The sequence below is a fragment of the Anabas testudineus genome, chromosome 24, assembly GCF_900324465.2.
Source record: "Anabas testudineus chromosome 24, fAnaTes1.2, whole genome shotgun sequence".
Lineage (NCBI taxonomy): Eukaryota > Metazoa > Chordata > Actinopteri > Anabantiformes > Anabantidae > Anabas > Anabas testudineus.
Genome location: NC_046632.1, coordinates 6,479,195 through 6,504,925, shown reverse-complemented (window position 1 = coordinate 6,504,925; position 25,731 = coordinate 6,479,195). Strand labels below are relative to the sequence as shown.

Below are 25,731 nucleotides of genomic sequence, written 5' to 3'. Positions count from 1 at the left end.
TGAAGTATCAATGAACCTCCAGTGTTTTTTCATGTAAACTGCCAATAAAGAATTGACTTCATACCAGGCATTACCTCTTTTTCATTCTCTATTCACATAAAAGGATCAAATCAGTAATTATTGTTGTTAAGGCTGCAATGGTTTTTGAATAACAAAATGTAACGCTGTGGTATATCCCAGCTCTTATCATTATGTTTAACCTTAAAGGCGACTGCCACAAGCTGACCTTATTACCATTCAGGCCAGTTCTGATTCTGTCCTGACTGTCTCATATTCACAGCAGCTACAAACCGAGGACCCAGTTTCACAGCTTCCTTTGACGTGGCTGTGGATTTCATGATGCTTTCCTTTTGTTCTTTTAAGTTTTCTTCTCTGCCTAACAGGAATCCTCCTCCTCCAACAGTTGCCCATTTAAACTGATGGGACTGAGGGGATTTCCTGTTCAAGGGTACATGTACGATATGTCTTTGTGTGCACGGGCGTGTGCGTGTGGGTATGCATGTGACCCACTTTGCCTTTGCTCAGAAAATGTTCCAGCTAAGTGTCCTGATTAAATTAGTCAGAGGAAACGTGGGCAAAAAGACAGAAAGATAGACATAGGGTCATGTCTATACAGACACATAGAGCAAGACAGATACTGTATATGTTAAGGTTTAGGTTACTGGGCCTTTGCCTAATATTTCTTTTATAAAATTGGTATGAGACAGGCAATACATTTGCTTTGTGAGACTGATTTTAAACATTCTAACAATTGCACACTATGAGCACTTCAGGATTTCTCAAGAATGACTACACTTTTTTGCTCTACAGTCAAGATATGCCTTTTTTATATTCTACTGATTTCAATTACTATTCTCAATTCTACTTCACTTTATTACAATAAATACAATGAAGTAGTAAAACCAGGTAACACAGCAACTGTTACCACAGGAAGATAGTATTTTCTACCATCAGCTTCTTAACAAGGCTGATCAATTTGGCATGCCTACAGCTACAACAATGACGTAGCAGCTTATATAGGAGACGCCTCTGCTCACACACACTAATGACTGACCCGGGGACAATCATTACTGTGAAGGATGATAATAGGTCAAAGCAAATAACCCATGTCAGTATCAGCAATGTTACTGACAAACTCCTACAGTTTGTAACACAGGCTATTCCTTCATTTTAAAAATATTAAACATAAATCTTAACTGCATCAGAAAATGTCTTGGTAACCCATAATGTCACAAAATCAGAACAGGGGCTGTTTCTACATTTCTACATTGTTCTTTTTTTATGTATTTAAGTCAAACACTCAAGAAATGTGTCATTTTTACCTCATCAAACCGGTCAAAGGAGGCACCTTCCTGCATGAACTCATGCAGGGGCTTCTGCCAGTTGAACTCGTAGGACTTTGTCATGGCTGCTCACAAACCTGACACAAATAAAGAAAAGAAAGAGACAGAGCAAGAAAAAAAATCTAGTTAAAATTATTCAGTAACAACCAGCTGGCACAAGCCCATGGGATTTCAAGGACAGAACACATGTTAAATAAATACACAAACAGTATGTCATCTTTCCTGTAGTCACAGTGAGATGCTGAATTCATAGTTTATGTACAGGCTCATCGTAAAATATCCTCTTGTGAGAAATAGAATAATTACATGTAAAACAACAGACAAGATGTTATGTGTGGCATTCCTGGGTTATTTTTCTATACAAACAAGTGAAGAAAACTTGGAGTTTAGAGACAGAGGAATTTGAGTTGGTGTGCTAATAAGTGGTCGGTTTCTCATCATGCTCACAGACGTTTCCATGTGATTTTAACAGGAATTCTTCTGTCTTTTCAGTTGATAACAGGTTTTATTGATTCTGAAGGTCAGGCTTCCTTTTAAATAGTTCAGGGGAGGAGGTGATTTTGTACAGCACTGAGTATCCACTGTATTTGTTGATTTAATTGGCTGCCTATCTAAGTCTTTGCATCTTACACCTTTTAGCTGAATATGCAATAATCTCACCTCTAATTCCCGTTTCAATGCAGTGAAGACATTTTTTTTTTCCTTTGTTAAATCTAAAAAATAAAGACTAGTAATTTTTTTTGGTAAAGTAATTTTTCCTATAAATTTATTGTTATTAAAAATTAGGGGAGTATAAATGAACCAAAACAACAGGTTTGTGAAAACGGAGCCAGGGCAAACCTCTGTATCCACAACACGTAGACCACCTGAAGTGTTCTGTTTTTATAAAGTAATCTAATAGATTACATTTCCTAAACATCAAATCGCACATATTAACACCAGTCCATTAAATGCACTAGAAAATCCAACAGAGGATTTATCTGAAGTACATTCTTGCCTAAGCTTATCTGATGAAAAAAAAAAAAAAAAGCTGCCAACTCCGACAGCACTGTTAGCTGTTGATAAACATGGAAACCCAATAAGTCACTTGGAATTAAACTGAATATCCCACATTTCAACTCTCAAACTCTGTAGTACTAAATATATACACAGGTGGGTGACAAATTAAAGAAAGGACCCTATATGCATAACAGAGCCGCTTACTGTAGCTCTCAAGCAATCATGGTTTTTCCTGTAATTTCCTTTAGTCACTTGTGTGCAAGTATGAAATCAACCAATAGTCTTTTTAGTCATTCTTTTCCAGCCCTAAAACATCAACATCCCCAAGCTTTCTCTAAACAAAGATGTGGGCACTAGGCAGAGTGATTTTGAAGTATGTAATGACCTAATACGTAGGTGATAAGACATTAGGCTAGCCTCAGACTGGTGTATAAAGATATTAATAGGCATTTTACTTACTTACTTTCACAGGGACCTACACAGTAGACATTTTAACAAATATACTGCATCTCATTGCATCTTCCTTCACTTGTTTATGCACACAACTTATTCACCATTGCAATGTTTTAAGCAACAAGACAGACATTACTTGAAGAAATACAAACTCTAAAAATGCTGACTGCCAAAATGTGTAGTCTGGCAAATCCATGAAAAAAAAAAAAATGTAAATGCTCTAAAACGTTTACCTCATCCTTGCTCAGGATGTGCAGTAAGCCAGGAAATTATAATGGACAGAATTCACTGTCAAAAACATACAGAGATAAGGAGAAATTACTAGTGTAACCTCACCTCACTCCAGCAATACTTGCAGTATATAGAGCAATTTTATTTAGAGATACAGGAAGGAAGATGCAGAAATATCAGATTCTCCACCAGCAGTGTCAGCTTTAATATTTACGGTATAGGTAGTGAAGTATAGGAAGACAAGTCAGGTTGGAACCCTGTGAGTGCACCGCCTTACAGGATAACTCCTGGATGGGACTGAACAACACAGGTAGAAACATTTTCAAATAAATCTACTTTTATCTCACACTTGGCCTGAAACAGTCTGGGTGTGCACTGTACTCCTCTTCAAACACAAAAAGCAAGTCAGGACTGATTCATGTGACACACCTGCACGTGTATTATCATGCAAGATATCCAGCACGGGGAGGGGAGGGGTCCTGACAGGAAACTGTAATATTGTTGATGACACCACCCAAATATAGGCTCCCCTTACACCAGTCTCAAATGTGTCAGGCAAAACTGAGAGGGAGGAGCATAGTTGAGAACGTGACATACTATGTATAGTCTAGGAGCTCAGCCTGTATTTAGTCATTATGGGAATACTCTGAGGTTTAATTCGATTAAGAGGTCTTTCAGGGCTAAGATTCCTTGATAATAAGATCCTAAGATCCATGATAATAATATTAATAATATGCTGTACACACAGATACATCATGTTACATTTCAGCTGATGTGGATGTGATTTAGTCTTAAAAAAATACTCAAAAGTACACTGATAGTGTGATTTATTTTGATGTCCTCACCACAAATTGTACTGATATAAATGCCTGCCAGAATGTCTGTGTGTGTAAGCACCCTGCAGACAGTGCAGAGATTGAAATTTCACATTTCATGCTGAAACCACCCATTTTTCTTCCAGGGGAAAGAGAGGTAAACTGGATGTTGATGTGTGAGATGGCGCAGTGAGACAGAGGGGTGATGCACAAATAAAAAAAAAAGTGTGAGAGAAATATAGAAGGAAAAATGTGATAAAGAAAGGAAAATAATGGACAAAGAGACAGAAAACAAAGATGCAGGATGAAATACAAGGTGTGAATCAGAAGTAAAAGCCAGTGAGACTGGTAGAAAGATGTGAGAAACAGACGGGAAAGAAAGGCGAGTAGAAAGTGACAGAGCAAGCATAGAGAGAAAACAGAACAATGGTGGTCAGGGAGATACGTCCAAATAAAACAGCTGTTTGTGACAGAGGCTATCTAGAAAGACTAGGTGATGGGGTGTTGAGCAGCGGGGGATGTCTGCTTTTGATGTGAGGAACACAGATCAGAGACAACATCAACAGAGACTACAGAAAACTACTGGCTGGGTGGGCTATAGTTGATCCCCTGAATGACAAATGCAGATGAAGCAATGGTTTAGAGATGTCTGTAGGCTGTCAAAATACAGAGTGATTCAGAAAGGCTGTACAGTTACAGGAACCAATCTCCCTACATGCAGCTTTATTAACAGACACTATGATGCTTGATACAGAGGGTGCCCCCCCCAAAAAAACTGAAAACATGCTACAATTTGGGCTTTTGTTTGGTGTAGAGAATAACATATTGCAAATCCCCAAACAAACCAGCTCTAACTCACAGAGCTACAGGAAAAGTGGCCAGTTCAACGCACCGAGTGATGTATGGAAAAGGTGCCAACTTCATCAAACCCAGTCCTCCACCATCTGTGCTGTCCTACCAGGGGACTGTAACACAGATACATACACACACACACTGTCAGAGGAATGAAAAAGAAGAAAAAAAAAAACAAACAAACAAAAAAAAGATGCACACTTCCTGTGGAGATAAAGAACTGAGGACAGGCAGGATGCCAGTAACGCATTTCACAGGGAGAAGACTGTTGTAAATAGGCTGCAGCCTGTCCTGGTTACTTAATAGTGAAGCAAATGTAAAACAAATATTAAATATTCCTAAATCTGATTCAAAATTATTCAGATAGGACAAATCACATCTAATTTAGACTAATTGGGTTGTGCTGTCCTGTCTGATGTTAGCCTAGATCTTGACACTCTGAAAAGTATGCATTAGATAACATTTTCCTCAGCGGGATGAAATCTGGCCAATGGTAGCACAGCACATCGAGGTTCTATAAGGCCATGCCAGTACGCACACCGGGCCTCAGAGCTCCTGGACATGTGTATGGGAACGTGGGGAGCTGGGGAAAATTGAAGGAAGCGGGTGAGGTCCAAGCCCCCTGTCCACACCACAATGAGATAATTACAATAGATAGAAGCCTCGTGAGGAACACTGTTCCCAGCCTCCTCATCTAAAATGGCAGTTTGAGTAACACCCAGCGGTCCCACACCTCATAAACTAAAATTAGGCTACAGCTACATCAGCCAGCCAGTGGTGGAAAGGTTGACTAGGGACACACTCAAATGGACAGAAGTGAACATCACATACTGTCAGACGCACATCAGACATGGCTGGCACAATAACCAAAGCTCTGCCTTAATGCATAATCCACTACATGTGTTAAGTAAAGGGGATCCACATTAAAAATAACACATATTTCTTCTCAGTCTCACCAATAGAGATCACACAGGGTTAAAAACAAAGCCTATTTTTACCTCTAAGTTTGATCTTACAGCACATCAGCACCTGATGTTCAGAGTGATACCATCATGATGCATTAATTTAAAATTTGACACCATCTGACCAAGCCCATGTTTGGATAATACTGCTATAAATATAGTAGGATGATCTCCAAATGCTTCTGTGCAGTCAGTTCTACACCTTGGCAATATCTCAAAATTCTCAAGAGATTCACAGGAGTGAACTTTCTCTTTCTAAATAAATAATTTTATTAACACAATTAGACAATACAGTTTAGTTTTTTGACACCAATCAATCAGATTTCTACTAAGTATTCTAAATTAATCTAAAATATGCGATACAAAATAATTGGTTTAAGTATCCACCCTGCTGCAGAGTGAAGCAGTGGTTAGTACTCATGTCTTACAGCAAGAAGATCCTGGGTTTGAACCCATCAGTGACTGAACCCTTTCTGTGTAGAGCTTGCTGCCTGTGCCTGTGAGGGTTTCCTCTGGGTACAGTATCCTTTCACAGACCAAGGACATGCAGGTTAGGTTCACTAGAAACTCTAAAATTAGTCTTTCTCTGTCAATCAGTGTCAAAAAAGAAAAATTAAATCAACAATGACATGTTGTAAAAGTCAAAAACAGCAGTGCTAACAAATGCTTATTGCACTGTGCGTTTTGTCACTCCAAACCTCTCCTCTCCCTCATATCTGGGACTGAGGGACAGCACATTCTGAATTTCCAAATGTTCAGCCTACCTGGTTCCTATTTCCTTTGTATTATTATGCAGGTGAAAGTTATTGCATCTAATTGTTATCAGACTGAAGAGGATACATGGATTAGAAGAAATGAGATGGGTTTAAAGGCTCTATGCACACAAAGGCTTTTCAGGCTTATTAAATGTATTTTCAGATTGAATGTGGGTGGACATTTGCTGTGTTGACAGGAGTGTAACAGCAGCAGTTCACAAACTTGTAAATTAAACAGCATTGTATGTAGTATGTCACGATCTTTACCCTAATCCTAATTAACTATAAATAAAAATCTTAATGAGATGTTAGTGCCACCATCTCTTAAGCGAGCAGGACATTGGAGAACCTTTCAATTTTGCAGGTCAAAGTTCAAACAAATTGAACTCTGGCGCGAAGCTGATGAGGCAGGTCAACCAAAATTATCTTATTATGGACACACATGCACAACAATGACTTGAACAGAAAGTAACTAAGTCTACAAAATAATTTCACCCATTTCCCCAAAACTCAAAACTCTTTGTGATACAGACCAGATTTCACTATACCTGATAAGAAGACCAGAGATTGTTCATCACTGAAAAACAGTATTGTTAATTGACAGTATTGTTAATTGAATAATAAATGTGCATACAGCGAGTATGTACATACTCATACAAACACACAGCAGAGTAGTACAACCATGTAGAATCATATTTACTACTATGGCTTCACACTCTACTACTTTTTTATAATATAACAAGAGCAAACTGGAGCAACTCAGGTTATGTGCAAGGCAAACATATTTTTCCATGTGTCATATGTACAAGTCTGGGTTACTGCACATGTACTGTACATACTGTATAGTCACATGACTGTCACACTGCTGCATCTTGGTCTCTAATCTAAACTGTACAAGCGTTTTCATGTTTTCCCCCTTGTTATCATGTTTTACCGTACATCCATTTGTCAAGAACAATTTGTTGTTAAAGACCAGATCACCCTGACCTTTCTACATTCAGAAGCTCCAACTAGTGACTAATCATGTAATGCAAGTCTAGACAGAAATGCATTTGTTAGAGCACTATAGCAATACAAAGATATCACTGAAAATACTAGAAATGTTTCTTTTCATTGTATGCATGTCTGCTGAAAGCCATAGAAAGAGCCCCTGCATAGTTATTAAATTTGCCTATCCCAACAATACCACAAATCTTTCTGATCACTATTGCGATCAGAGCAGCCCTTAAGTCTGGAGCCATCTTAGGACATGCACATCTACTGGCTCACCTAAACCGACTCTGCAAAACAAATCTACTGTCACTATTCTTTTCAAGTCTATCATGCTTAAACACCAGAATTGTCAGAGGCCCTCCAAAGATGTGAACATTGATCAATCAAAGCCTGATTTACACCAATGTTCTCATAGATTATGATCAAAAGTACCACATTTGAATAGCCTATTAATTCTGCTACTAGATTTAATTATTAATCTAAGCAATTTAAGCAATTAATCATGACTGCATATTCTTTACAATGACACAAATTAACACATTTTAATACCATCCCAATTTTAAGCAAATACAGAACTGTGATACACACATAATAGCTACTGTGCAGACTATCGTGGGCTGCAGTAAAAGTATAAATCACAATAGCAGACAGACAGAATTTAATGTCACTAGTTGCCTTTAGTTTTATTTTTTTTCAAGTGACTAAAAAAAAAAAAAAAAAGATTTAAGGCAGATAAAACTTTAGGTGACAGATCAGCAGCCATTTTGTACTGTACCATGTTTGTGGCTGTATGCGAGAACAACAAGGATGGAACATATAAACATTTAAAATTTTTAAGCTAAAGTATTTCAAACATGTGAAACACTGGGACAGAGTAAATAATCAACTTCTAGAATATTCCAATGCATTAAATTAAGTAGGGGTTAATGGTATTATGTCTGTGATATTGTTGCATATTTACAGTACGTCCTGTGCAAGAAAATAAATAAATACATAAATAAATAAATTTTATTAAACACCTTAGGTCTTGCCAGACGTCCTGAACTGTTTTATGACATCTGGAAAGACAACCATCAACCAAGATACAAAGGAAAAAGGACAAACACAGGCATGATATCCTGGAAACAAACGACAACAGACCAATCTGAGGTGACATTCATTTAAGTTTGCAGACACAATACAACATTCTGCTGGTGGCAGGTTTGTTCAATTGCATTATTGTAAATTGGATTAAACTTTGCCCTATCAAATAGAATCTAGTTAGCAGAAGGGTTTATGTTTCCTGTACACATCACTCAAACAGCACTCATACCGTGAGACATTGAGCAATATAATACAATGTTACTGTTTACATTGGATAAAAGTATTCTTTAATTCAATGAAAGTGCTTAGAAAGGTATATCGTGTTGTTATAACACCAACAACACTTTGTTGTTGTAACTCAATGTTACAATGGGGTGCATTTGTTACATTGGACAGTGATCATTAATTAAACATTAACAAGGATAGACATCCTGTGTGTGCCTTTGTAAGATCTGTTTTCACTGACTACCACACCTCTACTGTAAGTCAGTCTGCAGTAAGTAACATGTAAACCGTGGCCTACACGTGGAGCCTCAGTGAACAGTTCTGAAACTGTTTGAGTGACAGAGCTCAGGGTGAGTGAGAGAAAAACATCATGGGGACACTGCTGAAACTCCCTTGTAGATTGTTTCAGTTGATCTGCATTTGTGCTCCACTTTGCTCACTTAGTGTTGTGTGTCCATGGAGCTTCTACCTCCCTTGAAGCATGTGTAACTATGTGTGTGTTTAGCCACATTTGTCGGTCTGTGTACAGTATGTGTCACCATGTTTGCATGTGTTTCTAAGCAAGTTTGGATTAGTTATTTGTCGACTTATGTTTACAGGATAGGTTCACAACCTTTCACCTATGTCTTAAAACAATAGCCATAAGCCCATTTGTACACTGGAATGTGGTTTGCATGCTATAATAGTTCCTACTGACCATACTGGCAATGAAGAGACTTCTTCCATATACAACTGAGAAAATGGGACCCAGTGGCCTGCATTTAACCCATTACAGTGTCCTTACAGACTTCATTAACATAAGCTGACTGCACACAAATGTATCACTGAAGATACTTCTTGTATTTATCCTGGGAGAGACTTTGTACTCTCAATGAAGAGGTCTGGTGCTTGAAAGGTTTGGTTTTGTCCCATGACTCATCAAGACAAGAACTGTTGCGACCCACTCAAAAAACACCACCACACACACAGAAATTCCCTTGAGCTCGTCACACAACTCAAGCTAAACAAGTGCTCCAGTGGAGCTGGTGATCGGCTAACAGTAGGCTAGTAGTATTATGTGGCAGCTCCCATTTGTAATTGTGGCAAGATGAAAACAAGTGGCAACATACAGTGTACATCCTAATGCATTTCAAGAAAATCACAGTGAAGGACAGTTCACCGTCCATGGAACTAATAATGGATTTCAACACTCACTGTCTCCATTTCAGAATGGAGACAGTGAGTGGAGAATTTACAGTTACCCTAGCTTACATTTTACTTTTAGAGCATACAATATAATGTAAATTTTATTCACAGGTCATATTAGCCCTGAAACCCTTCTGGTCTCCAGTAAGCTTTAATCATAACTCTTATGTTGACCAATCTATAAGCAGGCTTCTGATCACAGTTGATGAATGATTGATTCATCTGGCATTTGACTGATGCATGTATTATCTGTCTGTACAAAAATCTGTAATTACCATTTATTTTCTCTGTCTGTGGATGAGGATGTATTATCTGCTGAAGAGAGGAATGTCTTTTTCCAAGCCAAATTACCCTCTTCTACACTCTTTTTTTCCTTTTATAGTTGAGGATTACCCTGCTCACTCATGCACTTCGGTTAGGGGTTACATAATTTACTTGAGCCTAGGATGGAAACTGGCCATCTTTCAGACACACACACAGTCTGTCATGCCCAAGAACATATGTGCACACATAAGCTCTTATCAGTCAAAAAATATGAATAGCTTGTGCATAAACATCAATATGAATAAGAACTTCCCATATTCAAATGCACCTGTAGAATCTCCTTCACTTTCAAACACAAGACCTTTGTTGGGTTTCCAATGTACATCCCTACTGAACAGAGGATGATGGAAATTAGTTAATAAAACACACACATCCACATACCCAAAGACTTCTATATATAGTCACCCACATCTATGGTCTGCCAAACTGACTTACACAAAGAATGTATCACATGAAATAATGAATATTAGTGTGTGAGAGTATGTGCGTATGTGTGTGTGTGTGTGTGTGTGTGTGTTAGAGAGAGAGAGGGGGACTGTGTTGACCAAAGGTCCAAAGAATACCCTCACTAAGGCAAGGGAGAAAGGAGTGGGTGAGAGAAGGGTAAGGGCAGTCCTCGGGTTATCAGCAAGCATAATCAGAGGCATTTAGAGCACAGCATGTTTGACTACGTGTGTGTGAGAGAGAGAGAGAGAGAGAGAGAGAGAGAGAGAGTGAGTGTGTGTTTGTGTGTCTATTTAAAAAGACACTTAGTCAGGGAGTTCCCTGAATGTAATAATGTAGAAGGGCCAAGCTGATGCATTAGCACACATACACCCAACTCTGAGACTGGGACACAGCTGCCTAGTCAAACATTCTCCTGCCATTTGAAAACAGACAGCACATCAGTATCACAGCTACCCCTCTTTACAAGTAGTATGGATGTACATGGAATTTGGCAATCCTAGGTCTTTTAATATTGATGAATATGTGTCATGAGGCTGCCAAATTGAATCTTGAAAAGACTCTTCTTTAAGAGGTGATAGAGCAGTGATAGCATATGTGTCTGTTTATGATTCAGTATTAGCACTGAAATACTGGTGTTCGAAAGACTTCGAGGTCTTTGCATTATATAGTATGTGGTCACACCATATAGCAGTACAGACATATCGTGCATGTAAGTGAAGAGTGAGCCTTTGCTGAGCCATGTTTAGATATCAGCACACACTTCTGTTATGACAGATTGACATAAAGCAGTTTACACATTTTTTCTCCAAATATTTTATAATTTCCTGCTATGTTGAGCCTTTAACAAAATCAGTTAATAGTGAAGAAGCACTATCTGACATCTATTTGACATTCATGTTATGATGTTCTCAAAGGCATGTGAAGACACAGCCAGAATCTCAAGGCTTAGTCTATTCTTGGCTTAAATGATTTGATGTTTCACTTGGAGGTGATGAAGGTATGTGCAGGACATCCTGCAAAAGACTGTTAATTTGGGCATGGAAGTTAGGTAACTGGCCTTTACAGAGGAATGCCTGCAGAGTGAAAATACAAAATTATTCCCAAATTACTTTGTTACATCACAGACTGCACTGTACTACTGTGCTGTGTGTGAGATGGTCTCATTTAGAGCAGATTAGGAGGTCAAAGGTTTGGTTTGTTGCCTTACACATACCCTGGAGGCCTGTTCTGGGTTAGGTTTGCCCAAAAATAGTGAAGAAAAAAACTATACATATACGCACATAACATTCTTGTAGACCTATGTGAAGCACTTGAGAAGCTTCCAAATTTAATTTAAGAAGTAGTTCTCGGATAAACTCAAGTCTCTTGAAGAACATACTAATCATTTAACATGTTTGTGTTGTGTGCTACTGCAAAACAGCACAATAGGGAATCCTAGACAGTGGCTTAAGGGGTTAAAAAATTCCACATTAATGGATACTCAAAAGAAGAAACTCAATTTGTGAAGAAGTCTGTCACATCAAAAATATTAGCCATACAGCCTTCTGCCAACTGTCCATATCTGTAGGACATCGAGAAATGAGGGATAACCCAGCAAGTGAAATGAGTAATAAATAGAATTTTGGGAGCTTGAGAAGAGGTAAATTGGGTGGGAGGAGGACGGGGAGAGGGAACAGTTGCTGCTCAAAAATATTTCTCACATTGACCAAATAAGTACCTATTAAAATAGAATTAGTGCCCCGCTGAGCTGGAGATAAGGCAGCCAGGAGACAGGAGCTGTGGAAATAGAACATGTCCATATAGAGAGGAGAGCTGTAGACAGAGGGAACGGGAAGGGGGCAGGGGTTAAATGCTTCCCCAGAATGCAAGCTTTCCACTGGCAAAAACCCAGTAAAAAGAGTCCCTGAGTCCCTGCTGACTGACACAGGCTGAGGACTGAGCATGACTAAGCATTGGCTGCTGAATTATTGCCCAAGAAATTACAGCTTTCCAATTGGACCCATATTCAAGTGTCATGTTTACCAATGTTAGAAAACACTAATGATTTAGCAGCAGGCTCTTATAACACCACTCAACATTTGTCTTTCACAGCCAGGACTTTTTGACTACAAGACAGAGAAAGACAGACGATAGAAACAGAAGAAGGAAAACCTGTCTTAACAAACAAACACCCCACAGATGTTGCTCCTCTCTGACACTACTAGTCTCCATAGCAACCCTGCTGGCCAGTAATAGCTTCTAGCTCGCCTGGCTGCAGCGGCGTCATGCAGACGCACACACATATACACACACACAGACAAAAAGGTACTTTTCAGACTCTGAATGGGATCCAAGTGTGGTGTGTTTTTATACAGACAGAGGGATGCACTTGCCCACCCAACCCAACCACCCTCTCAGGCCTTACCAGAGAACACACATCTCTAAACGGAGACCATCTTCCACCATCATTAAAAGCCCTGGCCGCACACACCCATAAAACAGATCCACCAAGTCCCTCGATTCTAGTAAACAAGCCCTGTAATTGGTGATAACAGATAGCTGGGAATTATACATTAGCTGTGGCTGGTGTTGATCTTTTCCTGCGTACATGCAAAAAGCAGTGGCTGAACTGTGAGCTTAATATTAAGCAGTAAGGCTAAATTTCACAAGAGGAAATTTAGCTTTTCTAATTTGTTGTAACCAGGCCTAGTGTGTTTTCAAAATCAGATTGTGCGAACATTGTTTTTATTAAAACCTGAAGAGTGCTGTCAACAGGTGATCTTGGCATTATGACACACACTGTTAAAGTGCTGTTTTAAACTAAAATCTGCCTGGTGACATATACTTGCATGGTATGGCTAAAAGCAGGATGGCCCAGGAAATACTGTGGGTAGAGTTGTAAACAACCTGCAGGAGCTAGGATAGCTAGCAGGCTAACAGCAGCAGCAGAAGCTCACAATCATTTGTCATTGTCATTGACTGTAATGTCATTAACCTCTGTGACAGTTTTCACTCACTTCAGCCAAAGAGCATCTCTCCTTCTCTGCTGCTTGTATTATTTTGTCTGCAGTATATATATCCATGATGCGTGGCCAACCCCACTCCCTCTCTAAAACTAGATGGATGTTAAATAACTCTGCAGTTTCAAAGGTCAAACCTCAATCACATTGCCGCATAAGCGGCTGTAAACTTGAGAATGGAAGAAAATGTGCATCAGCTCGTTTTATATACATAACAAAACCTACATTTCCCATACATATAGTGAATTTTGGAGACTTTAGAGATATTATTAGCAATGTCCTGATCAGCTTTTTTGGGCTCCAAGCAGAGTCCTCAATACTAGGTATTTGATAACAGTCCCAATACTATACAATCAATGACCTTCCAAAGTTTGCAGCTTTAGTGTTGCCTTGGCATACACATATACACCATTCAAAAGATAGGTGTAGATGAGATTAGTTGCAGCTAATTTTCATGTACATCACATAATTAAAACTATAGTATGCAACTTAATACATGAAAATATATTGTCAGTTAGTCATTAGAAAAAAAAAAAACAGTAAAAGACCTCTGCTTTGCAAAGTGTGGCAGATCATAGAGAGCATGGTGGAGCAGGGAGAGACCGAGAGCTGAGGGTTTGAGTGGACTGATTTTGAGTCTCATGCTAATGTTAGCTTTAGTAGCACACTGTAGCTTTAATTAGACTCAACCATTCAAATTGCTGTTTGTAATTAGCCTGTACACAGCAATTAACTAAAATTAATATAACATGCACAGCATGACAGTGTAAATACATACTGGCTTAAAGGTAAAAACCCACTCAACTTGAGCAACTTGACTGTGGGAAAAACATCAAAGATGTCAGATCTATGTCCAAATGTACTGAAAAACTGAAATTAATTGATATGCCACAGATGTGAGGCTGCTGTATGGCCAGATGTCACTGAAGTGAGACAGCAAGTAAGGACTCTAGTTTGGCACAGAGAAAAAATGAAAATGGCTATTTCTACCATAATCTGATTTTTCAAGCTGCTTTTTGATCCATCATGGATGCAAACATACCTGTCTATAATTTTGAGGGTATATTAACATTAGCTAAAATCAAGTCACATTATGTCGAAAAAAGACATCATTGGGAAATTCTCTTAAATTTTGATTTGCTATTATTGCATATTCTTGCAACTGTCCCATTTGTTTCACTCACTGAGTGAAACAAATGGGTATTAATCAAACTGAATTAAACTGCCAAGTATTTTCTGGTAGAATTTTTCTATACTGTCAGTGCATCATGCATCTGTCAGAATGTTAAAAAACAACATACTAATACTCAGGTATCACATTACTTTACCATGTCCCCATTGTGTGCTATCCACACATCATGATCACAATGTCTTTCTATTTTAACAAGAACGTAGGTCCTGTTTTATAAACCAATTTGAACGTCAAACCAGGCGCAGAGCTGATAATTATGTGAAGTCTTTGTACTGCATATACAGAATTAGGGAAGGGAATCAGAGTACTTACCAAGTGACAGACAGAGGGACACAAAACTGAGGGGAGGGAAAACAATGGAGGACAGCACTGGACCGCTCTAAAAGAGAGGCAGATAGAAAAACAAAAAATAAATCACTGTGAGTGTAATATGCAGATCTCCAATGTGCTGCTGACTTAATTATTCAGCTTCAACTTGTGCACTTATAAGAACATTAGCAATGGCTGTGACGCCTTAAGGTGAGACACTGACACATAAGCACACATGCATGGGCATTCATGCAAACAACACACACTGGGGTGTAATCAGTGTGCGATTATCCCTGCATGCTCCTCATCCTGTTTGACTTGTGCAGAGTTTTAATCATTCCTCTGAGTGCTGTCAAATAAACTTAACAGGAAGGTGCTTCCCTTAAGAAAGGCTGCCTTCGTCAGAGAGTGTGGTGGAAATGAGTTGGCAAATTAGACAAACAGCTCCACCTCCGCATCTGCTCTGCTGTAGCTTTTGAGTGGTAGGTATGTCACCGAGTCTGCTAAAAGCTTTGAATGTAAATGAAAAGTACAGTTGGGTCGAAGGGACAAAGAGTGGAGCAGAGCAACAGGAATTAAACTATAGATAGAAATAGGGATAATCCTCGTCTTGGCAAGCAGTCTTATATTCTTATGCCTGCACCAATGACAAGACAAATTTCTTAACATTTCCTGTACTTAGCAGTGACTGTGATTCGGCTTGTGTCTCTTCTCACTTCATCATAATAGCTCCATCTTACTTGCTCAGTGCAGGACAGGAACTGTGGCGGTAATGGTTTCTTTATACAATCACTTTGCAAGATAAACTTTTCAACTACTAAGTGAGAACAAGTTTCTGTTCTGCAAATTGTATTTCCATCAGGGATTATCCCAGCTCATGAATGTTGATTTTTGTAAATCCAACAAAACATGTATGCTGTAACTGGCCCCTTTTGCAGAAGGCTTATTATACATTTAATCTTTTGGACATATTTTGAGGAAGATGAAACAAACAAAAGTGATTTATTAAGTGATACAGCCAACTGCTTGACAATACTTGATTAGCATGCTATCATTACTGCTACCCTCATTTTCCATTATTTGCCACTCTAAGCTCCTATTTCCTAAATTAGTCAATATGTCTTTGACTGGTAGTCTGCCACTTGATCCACTTAATATTGATCCTGCTCTAGCCATTCGGCCTTTGGAGCCATCTGCTCCCTATCTTAACATTTCTACTTTTCTCTTTTATGTATGCCAGTTTATGTGGATCAAATGTGAAGTGGACTCAATGAACATGGTTTTCATGGCCTCTTCAGCCAGTGGAAATATTATCAGGTATGATCTTCCCCCTAAAAAGGGAAGACCTGATATGTATACAGAAGCAGAGATCAGTAATTATCTCCTGTTGTGCATTTTGGTGAAAACCCAATAGACAGATTGAAACAAACAGACCGAAAAATAAAATGAAAAATGAAATAATATATGGGCTGTGTTGTGGCGAGGGGTTTTACCGCAGATAGCACAAGAGCGACGCTCTTGCACAGAGCATATATTCAAAAAGTGACCTCCCATACAGTGTCAACAATAATACTGGTTGTTTACAGTACTGATGCTAAGATGAAAAATAAATCAGCACTTGTCTGAGACCATTACTGCTTTTTCCTGCTGAGTAAACAGACTGTATGTGTATAACTTACTGTATATAGAAAGAAAGAAAAGAAATATCTGTGTCTGAGCGGAAAAATACAAAATTCGAAACAATCTGTACTCTGCATTTTCCACACTAACCAAGCAAGTACACTCTTGATGCAGTTTATAATGTTGCAGTACTGTGCACAATGACACCAATAGGTTTTCTTTCCACCAAATGGTAGTAGTAGAGTATTGTGCTGTATTCAGTACCTGATACCCTACAACTTGACTATGCAGAGATGAAAAGCATCAATTGTGTAAAGAAATTTAACCAAGTTCTCAGGACAGTAGCTCATATCAGGTGAATTCAAAGAGTGGGGGGAAAATTAAAATAAAAAAACCTGGTCTGTGGTCAGACAAGTCCATATTTTAGTCAGGCTGTCTGTTCCAAAGACAAAAAAGACCATCAAGAAATGTCTAAATAAAAATATCTGTTATGATATGGGGTTGATTATATTTATAAACTACACTTAAATTGTTAAGTGAAAACCCAAATAATTGATTTGCTGTCTTGGCAGTTAAGTAAAGACTGAAGTAAATTAAAAAATGATATGTTTTTATCGCATTTAACAACAAAAAAGAAAACATACAAACTCTTTTGGAAATAGAGTTTTTACACAGTAAATAAATACAACAGTTTAAAAGGGTTAGAGCTATAAAATATTTGTTATAGCATAGATGTTGAGAGATTAGGCAGATCAAGCACTAACAAGCATATGTCCCCACCTCAGGATGTCGACTTGACCCATGAGCCTAACATGCAGTTCTCTGTGGGACTCACCATTTGTTTTGTTTTTGCCATAAACAGCACCTGTCAGGAAACTGAAACTGTAAACTTATTTTAGCCCTAATGACGCTATCTTTCATTATGAAGGGGGCATCAAACAACACCACCACTCTGATGGGAAGAGGGCTCTGAGAAAATCCTGCCCTCTGTTTATCATGCAGCTGTGTCCCATAGAGGGACAGGATTTCTGAGAGGGTTGAAAAAGGTCAACACATTGGAAAGTGATTCTGTAGCCAGATCACACTGCATCTTCATTTCAAAGCATGATTTTGTTGCATAGAAATAACAGGAACACTAATGAAACTGAACAGTGGGAACAAAACCGGATGTTTAACAACTCAGAAAACATTAATGCTACAGTATGACTACTAAAGCTCTAAAGATTGATATCACTCTCACATCTGCACAGTAAATCTAAAACAGTACAAATGTCTAGATCTACATTTGTAACTGTTATATTTTTTGTAAAATATGTTCTATTTTCTGCAATTAATTGCTTTAGTACAAACTATGAAAGTTTTCTATGTATCAAACTTTAGATATGAACATAAGGACTGTAAACTAAAATAAGTGCCCCTGTATTTTGGTTTCAGACACCAAAATACTATTCTATGTCTTTCATCTGACAAGGTATCTCACCAAAATATTGTGGAATTGAAATGGGCAGGAAAGACAAAAGGAGAGGCGTCTAGAGAGTAGAGAATGGTGTAGGTAGAGAGAAAGGCGGTCAGATAAAAAGAGGGCTGCACACGCACCAAAACATTTCACATACACTTTGGCTTTTCATTCTTTTTCTTTTATATGTGATGCTGTCAGAAGCCAGATCCCTGAGGGCCAAAGAGAGGCAGACAACCAAAGAAAGTAAAATCCAGGCAGAGACAAAAGGTGAGACAGGGAGAGAGAGCACGGGGAACATCACTCTTTTTGCCTTGGAGAATGATGGACGACTGCCTTTAACAAGGACAAAATTAGGTCTGGGTCTCTGAACACACGCATTACACACAATGTGCTAGCTAATTAGTGGATTACATTAACAATAGCAAAGTCCAGGATCCAGGGGCATTGTCATGGGACATGGCTGTTACTACCAATGACAGGAAACCTCAGCTAATAATCATAGCTATTATACAGCATAATTTTAGTTGGTACGGAATAGAAACCTGTACTGATGAACTGAACTGTACTGAAACCCCTGCAGAAAACTGCAGCCTTGCAGCACAGTATTACTCTGGGACCTGTTCAGACAAATCTATACCGTTGCATTTATCTATATCTTTGAGTAATACTATTTTGATTTCAAGCCTCAGTTTTTGATATTGAGATTAGCACTTAAACAACTTTCCTCCTCCCCTCTGGATTATTTTGTTACACTCCTCAAATTTATAGTAATGACACTAGTACCTAGGCCAAAGTCTGTACATTATAGCATAAAATGCTATTATCACACTGAACAAAATCTAAACACATAAAACATATGTAAGCATTAAAACGCAGTGAAAGAAGAAGTTAGTACAGAAATTAGTTCCCCAAGAGCTCCTCAGGTTACAGGGTACAACATAGTTCACTTGTGCCATAGATCACTACTACAACCACCAGCTGCTAAAGCTGCATAATTTGCTAACTAACAAGTCAGATGAATGTCAGTGACAAACCCACCTGTCCAGCAAAAACAGAGCTAGGTCTTAAACATCCCTACATCCCTGACCAACAAGCTAGGGTGACAGAGGTTAATTTTGAAATCACAGCAGACAAATGTCAACAAGACATAAATGGCTGGTATGTACAGTAGATGCGGATGGATGTTTTTGTAGACACTCATCACTGTTGTTGTAGTGACTCACAGCTGCTGACTTTGTTCGATATTGTCCTACCAGTTATACGTGTTGCATTAACATCAAGTGTTTCACAGAGCACCACAGGAGGTCCTTTTTACCTGTGGCCATCAATCTTTACAATTCCCTCCCCCTCTGTAAGGGGTGGGGGAACTGACAATTTCTGTCATATAATTTCTGTCATTCCACACTAGACTATAATTATTGACTCACATATTCTGTATATATTGAGTTCTCTGTATTGATGTTATTGTGTTGGTGTGGATCTTTTCTGGTTGTGGTTCCCTTTTTTTGTGCAGTTTTTTTAAATCTTGAATAAACGACTGCGTATTTAACAGCAAGTATGCCTCTGGCCTAACAACCAGGCCCGAGTCAGATTATTTGTAGAGGGAACAAAGCTTTAGCAATCGGGACTAAAGTTTATACATTTAAAGTATGATTATTATTGTGAATCACACAACAGCGGTTTGTTTGTGTTTGGCCACTTTACACCCGTCATTTGAATTTGAATTTACTTTAGCCACTGCTCATGTGGTGATGTTTTACATGACGAGAGGTTATTTCTCTAGGCACAGATTCTATATCTAGTGTATAAAACATACCACTTATCCCTTTTATGTAGCAGATGAGATCGCTGGAAAGGAAAAAGGTGTTTGGAACACACAGACAAAGCTATTTGAAACTGCTTGAGAGGATTTTCCCTCTCAAACAAGGGAAATGACTAATGAGTAATTGTCATTAGGATTAACTAAGTGCAGCTTGGAAAAAGTGTATATATAATAAACGATATATAAACTACAATGTGTTCATGTGATATAATAGTGTCATTTAGGAAAAAAAATGTCTCCTAACATTTGCCAAAGGAAGATTTACAACAGTCCTCTTATGACATCCTTTGATTGTGACACTTCTCTAAACTTCACATTACTTCTACAGTTTGTTATGATAGCCATCTAATGGATTTATGTGCTAAGCCTAGAGGTTTGTTTAAATGACATGTGAGAAGTGGCTGATGAAAAAAGGCTGGGGGCCTTTGACAAATATTTGGCGCTGTTCGGAAATCCGTGTGAGGCAACTGTTTGTCTGTTTTCCCTATACTCTAGTCTAAAACATGCGTGTTTCCCTTAATACAAGCGTGCACGGATCATTTTGTATAGTGTTGTGCTGTAAACTCCAACAATGACCAGCCAACAAAAATAAAATTAAAACCCATTTTGTCTTCCAACACATAAAATAAAGATATAAATCAGTTAAACTAGTATTAAATACTGTACTTCAGTGTTTTGCTGGGAATATCTGCATAACAATAGGCAATGCCTAGTATCCGTTACACACACACACACACACACACACACACACACACACACACACACACACACACACACACACACACACACACACACACACCTTAGCCGTTTTCCAGACAAACAAGAGAGTTGTAGAAAGAGGAAGAGGCAAAATTCTTGCCGTTTATCTAGTCATCTGATCTAGCAAGCGAGTCATGTGTTGGTGCTGTGTTAGAGAGTCGACAGCCTGCTTCAGGCTGACCCTAGCCTACTATATTCTGCTACATTTGCAATGTCTCAGTTTATTCTTTCACACAGTGTTTTCTATCTTAATATGAATAAATTACGTACCCTCTGAAACAGATTAATACTAAAACACTGTCACCACTGCTTACTTAAGACCTCTTTGTTTTGCAATTTTTTAGCTTACCAGGTTAATTCTGTGCTTATGTATGTGTATGTAATTGCTTATGTATGTATCTGAAAACAACTTTCTCATGCCACAACAGAAGCCTATGTTGTAAGCCCCAACAGTGCACTTTACCAGAGATAGTATACTATAGATAGTACACTATCTTTAGCTGTAAAAGGACAGGTTTGATTTGACTCTCACTTAAGTTAAATGAACAATCAGTACATCTTTCAGTGCATAAATAGACAATAGACAAAAATCGATGAGTGACTCTAAAGGTTTCTTAATTTCCCCATCCAAATATTGACCATGTGATAAATGAAGTAATTATTTTGCTGACTTTAATGATCTTCGTCAGTGCGTTGTAAATCCATTTTCTCTCTATTATTGTGCTGCCTGGGTAATAATAGCTATCCAGGAGAGGGTGTTACAAAAGTTTTGCATTCTGGAGCGAAGGTCGACAGTTTAATTGGAAGTGCAAATTGCGTTCACATGTATCCCCATAGTGGATTGAGCCATGGGTAAAGTGATCGTGCATAGAAGCAGGAAAGAAACAAAGAGTGCAGGACTGGTAACAGCTCTCCTGTTCCAATATATTCCAATGTATTTTTAGAGTCATCCGTGTAGCTGAGCTACAACTATTATCACTGAAGTGTTGTTTTTACTCCCCAAAGCCTCGTTCACACGAACCAGGATGCTCCTGCTGCCTGCTACTGAATCAGCTAAGCTAATGCTGCCAAGTTTTTGTTAAGAAAAAGTAAATATTGACTTGATGACTACAACTCCCATCTGTTGGTGTGAGAGTAAACAGCTCCCCTTCTTTATGTCTGCTTTGTTTTGGCTGTCCATCTATTTCTCTCCTTCTCTCTGCTGCTGCTGGCTGAGAGTCTCTAGAGAATACCCCTGTCATTATATTCACCCTGCAGCCACATTTACCCTTGAAGTGAAGACAATATTTTATCATTGATCTCCTACTTTCTTTAAGCAGTCAGTAGTGCAGTTGCAAATTAATTTACAACATCTGGACCAGTGAGGGTTAAAGCGAGGTTTTGATCAGCTATGTTGTATGTGTATGAGACTGGTGGAAGGGAGTTGAGTGGTTTATCAGGTGAGAGAGCAGAGCGTGATGCTGGGATTTACTGAGCCTTTTAGCACTGTCACAGGCGAGTGAAAGCAAACTGACCAAACAGTGTTTTATGTTTTATCTTTTAAAGAGCTTAGCTGGAATGACTTTGCTTTTAATTTACATTTAGTCATTGGGCAGACACTTTTATCCAAAGCCACTTACAACTGAGATACAAGGTACAAAGGCAGGCAGGTAAGTGTAAGGGGTCTTGACTACTGGACCCCTACTGGAGTTACAGCTGGGATTTGAACATGGAGGGCAGCAATCTCACCACTACACTATGTTTAACTAACTTTTTTCGTCATAACAAATCCTAAAAATACAACACTCAACAACAAAAACTCAAACAAGCACAAATCAAGTCTAGTTATTAAGGTTGAAGCAGCTGTTGACATTCTACCTTTTTATCACATCTAATAACACAGCCCTACCAGTACATTCTTGATAAGGACCTGGTAATAATCACCATCGTAAATGTTATAATCATTAAACCCATCTCCCTTAAATTCACTTTATTTTCTAAACAAGCTTCTACAGTACATTTAGATAAACATGGCACTGCTTTGGTTTCATTTTAGAGGACAATTTTCTTCCTGCTACTCGATTGAATTTAAGGATGCAGTTTTTGTGAAAATGTCATTTCCTGTGTCTGGCAGCTGCCTCAAGTGACTGTCACATCCATATTTTCAATGAATGTCAAGGTTCGAAAATGCAGCTGAGGGTAGGACAGTGTTCCAGGATGTTGGATCCGTGCAAACATTTACAATGTGAATTGATATAGGTACTGTGTGTTGACTCTGTCACTGCTAGTACAGGTGAAGTTGATGTATGAGTAAGTTGCTTTGGATAAAGGCATCTGCCAAATGACTAAATGTAAATGTAAATGTATCCCTGCTTCTGCCACATACAGGATCTGACTGTTCACCCTACAGAAAGATCTGATTGGAGGTGACTGTTGGATACAAATAGAGAAAATGTTCTATGTGCTATGTGGGAATCACACATTACGATGACAACCAAATTAACAATCTTGCTGTGACGGCACTGAATATTCTAAAATATATTAAAGGGAATGACTTACAATTACTACGTTCACTTTAAATTATATTCAACTATCATTAATTTATTCCGAAATAATTAAGTTATCTATTTCTTCCTTCAGTATGTACTGTACCACCTCACAATGAAGAAAACTAGAATATTAATACATACAAATAAAATACATACCCACAGTAATCAAAATAACATACTAACTTAACTACCAGTTAAACCAGACATGTTTTATGCTAAAGCATATTGTATTGTAGCCCACAGGTATCCCTCGTTACAGTTTCTGCAACAGCAGCAGCCACCATGCAACCTACTTGTCAATGAGTGATGTCTGGCTGTGGATGGGTAAATGCTGCATCGGCCTTGAAAGAAAAATACTGTGAAAAACGTGGCCACTTGCTTTCATCTTTCAACACATATCCAATAAAATGCCTGTCGTTTCCAGCTCCTCAACTGGTTTGCATAACACTTGCAGGAAAAGCAAGTGGAAAGTGCAGGAAATGTATCTGTATTCTCTAATGAGGCCTCAAAGACAGGAAGAAATGGCAAAACAAGAGTCAGATGGATATCTGCGCAAAGTGTTAAATGGAAGGAAAACCCCTTATTATTCCTTATATCTTTCTGTTGGTTGTTATTTCTTGTCCTGCCACTAGTTTTTTGGATCCTACAAAGCATTAGATTATGCACTGAGGTATCCAGATTACATGGCCTGTCAGGTAAGCCTTAGAAAAAATGAGGCCATATGTTTCTCATATATCATGCATACACTTCAATCAATTGACTTAATGTAGACCAGGTGGTTAATAAGCAATTATGAACTGAATGGTCTGGAAAGAAGAAAATCATATTAAAAAAGTAGTCTGTGTTATACTAAATTCTGGGAAAAGAGCCTCTTTACCAATTGCTACCAGATATTTATTAGGTGACAGCACTTCTAGACCTAATCTAACTGGGAATGAATAACAATAACATGCAAAAAAAGAAATGTGTGTTGCTGCAGTGATCTCTGGTGATGAACAGGCCCAAAACTCACCAGTTCAGCATCAATAACGTTCAGCAGAAGTTCATGTCTTGGCCTACAGAGACAAAAAAGGACATATGGTAAGAAGCAGAGAGAATTTCATAAATCACAGAGGCATGAATATGGACTTATTTGGCTGAGATCTAAAACTCTGCTATACCCTAGGAAGGGCAGGAACTAAGCTGGAACCAGAGAAAAATACATAATACTTGCTACTACAAGTCACTACAAGTGTCAAGAAAAACAAAGTAAGTCACAATATCAACTAACAGCTTCACAACCGCGTTAGCTTGACAGACTTCAACAGTAATGACAGACATCACAAGAGCTGTGATTTAACAGATTTACTACACACTATAACACTAGACCTGCAAGTTGGAGTGCCAGTCTACTTATCTGTTAGTCTATAAATCCATCTGATTGTCTGTGTGCACTTCCACATTCATAGATCTCTCTTTGAGGCCCTAAAACATCCTTGAGGATGACTGACATCTTTGTCAAGGCTGCTGTGTGAAGATCCTGTGCCGCGATAAAAACCCAATAGCCACAAACAAAGAAAGGGATGAAACTGAAGACCCCCAAGCAAATAAAGACCAGGCCCATCTAATTAAAAAAACAGCACAAGAAGTGATACAGTAATAGTAACAGAAATACCAGTCTCCCAATTGATAACACTGTGTAATGTGAGTTTTGGACACATTCATAACCCAATAATCCTAATTTCTTTGACTGGAAAACAGTCACTTTTGCAAACCATTGTACATAACATAAACATAAAACTGGGCTTAGCAATTGTGTACCTATACTATTTTGTTTAACTTGTTTTTATTCTCCTCTTTCTTACTTTCTATGTTATCTTTTCATCCATGAGTGATAATGTAGTTTTGTTTTCTTAAACCTGAAGAAAAGACATTGCTATTCTGTCTGGCCTAATGCACAGAGATGCTGGAAAAATGCAATGTACCATCAATCCATCATCTACCATCTACCTTTACAGTAAATTAAATTGCACACAATCACTGGGGTGATTTCGGTCAGTTAAGAACAGCAACAAAACAGTATGTGGTTACACGGGGGGGACTGGCAAGTTCGTGAAAAATACTGAATTACTTAAGTAACGGTCAGCACTCAATGTACAATTTAGAGAGCTAAATTTTTTTTTTTCCCCCAGCAGGATAATAAAAATGCATCATAGAAAATGTACTGATACACAACGATATTTTTGGTTCCTCAAATCAATTAAACCAACAATAGCAGGTCATAATCATGATCACAGTGCAGTATTTATGCAAAATCAAAAGGATTACCATTTAAATCCTAATCATGCAGCCATGCTATTACCACCCTATTACCAAATAGACCTTTAACAGGACAGC

The 25,731-nt window shown here is 38.4% G+C and overlaps 1 protein-coding gene across 2 annotated transcripts in view; it reads right to left on the bottom strand.

Moving 5' to 3' along the window:
* LOC113149517 (1-phosphatidylinositol 4,5-bisphosphate phosphodiesterase beta-4) overlaps positions 1-25,731 on the bottom strand; it is a 56,454-nt gene that overhangs the window by 28,606 nt on the left and 2,117 nt on the right. The window contains exons 2-5 of one of the 2 annotated variants that reach the window (XM_026341696.1): positions 24,368-24,410; positions 15,171-15,237; positions 4,734-4,806; positions 1,323-1,420 (exon numbers count right to left, since the gene is read on the bottom strand). In XM_026341696.1, the coding sequence (XP_026197481.1) occupies positions 1,323-1,406 (84 nt within the window). In that variant the 5' untranslated portion in view covers positions 1,407-1,420; positions 4,734-4,806; positions 15,171-15,237; positions 24,368-24,410. The remainder of the gene's footprint in view (positions 1-1,322; positions 1,421-4,733; positions 4,807-15,170; positions 15,238-24,367; positions 24,411-25,731) is intronic. The other variant, XM_026341695.1, reaches the window with a different exon arrangement.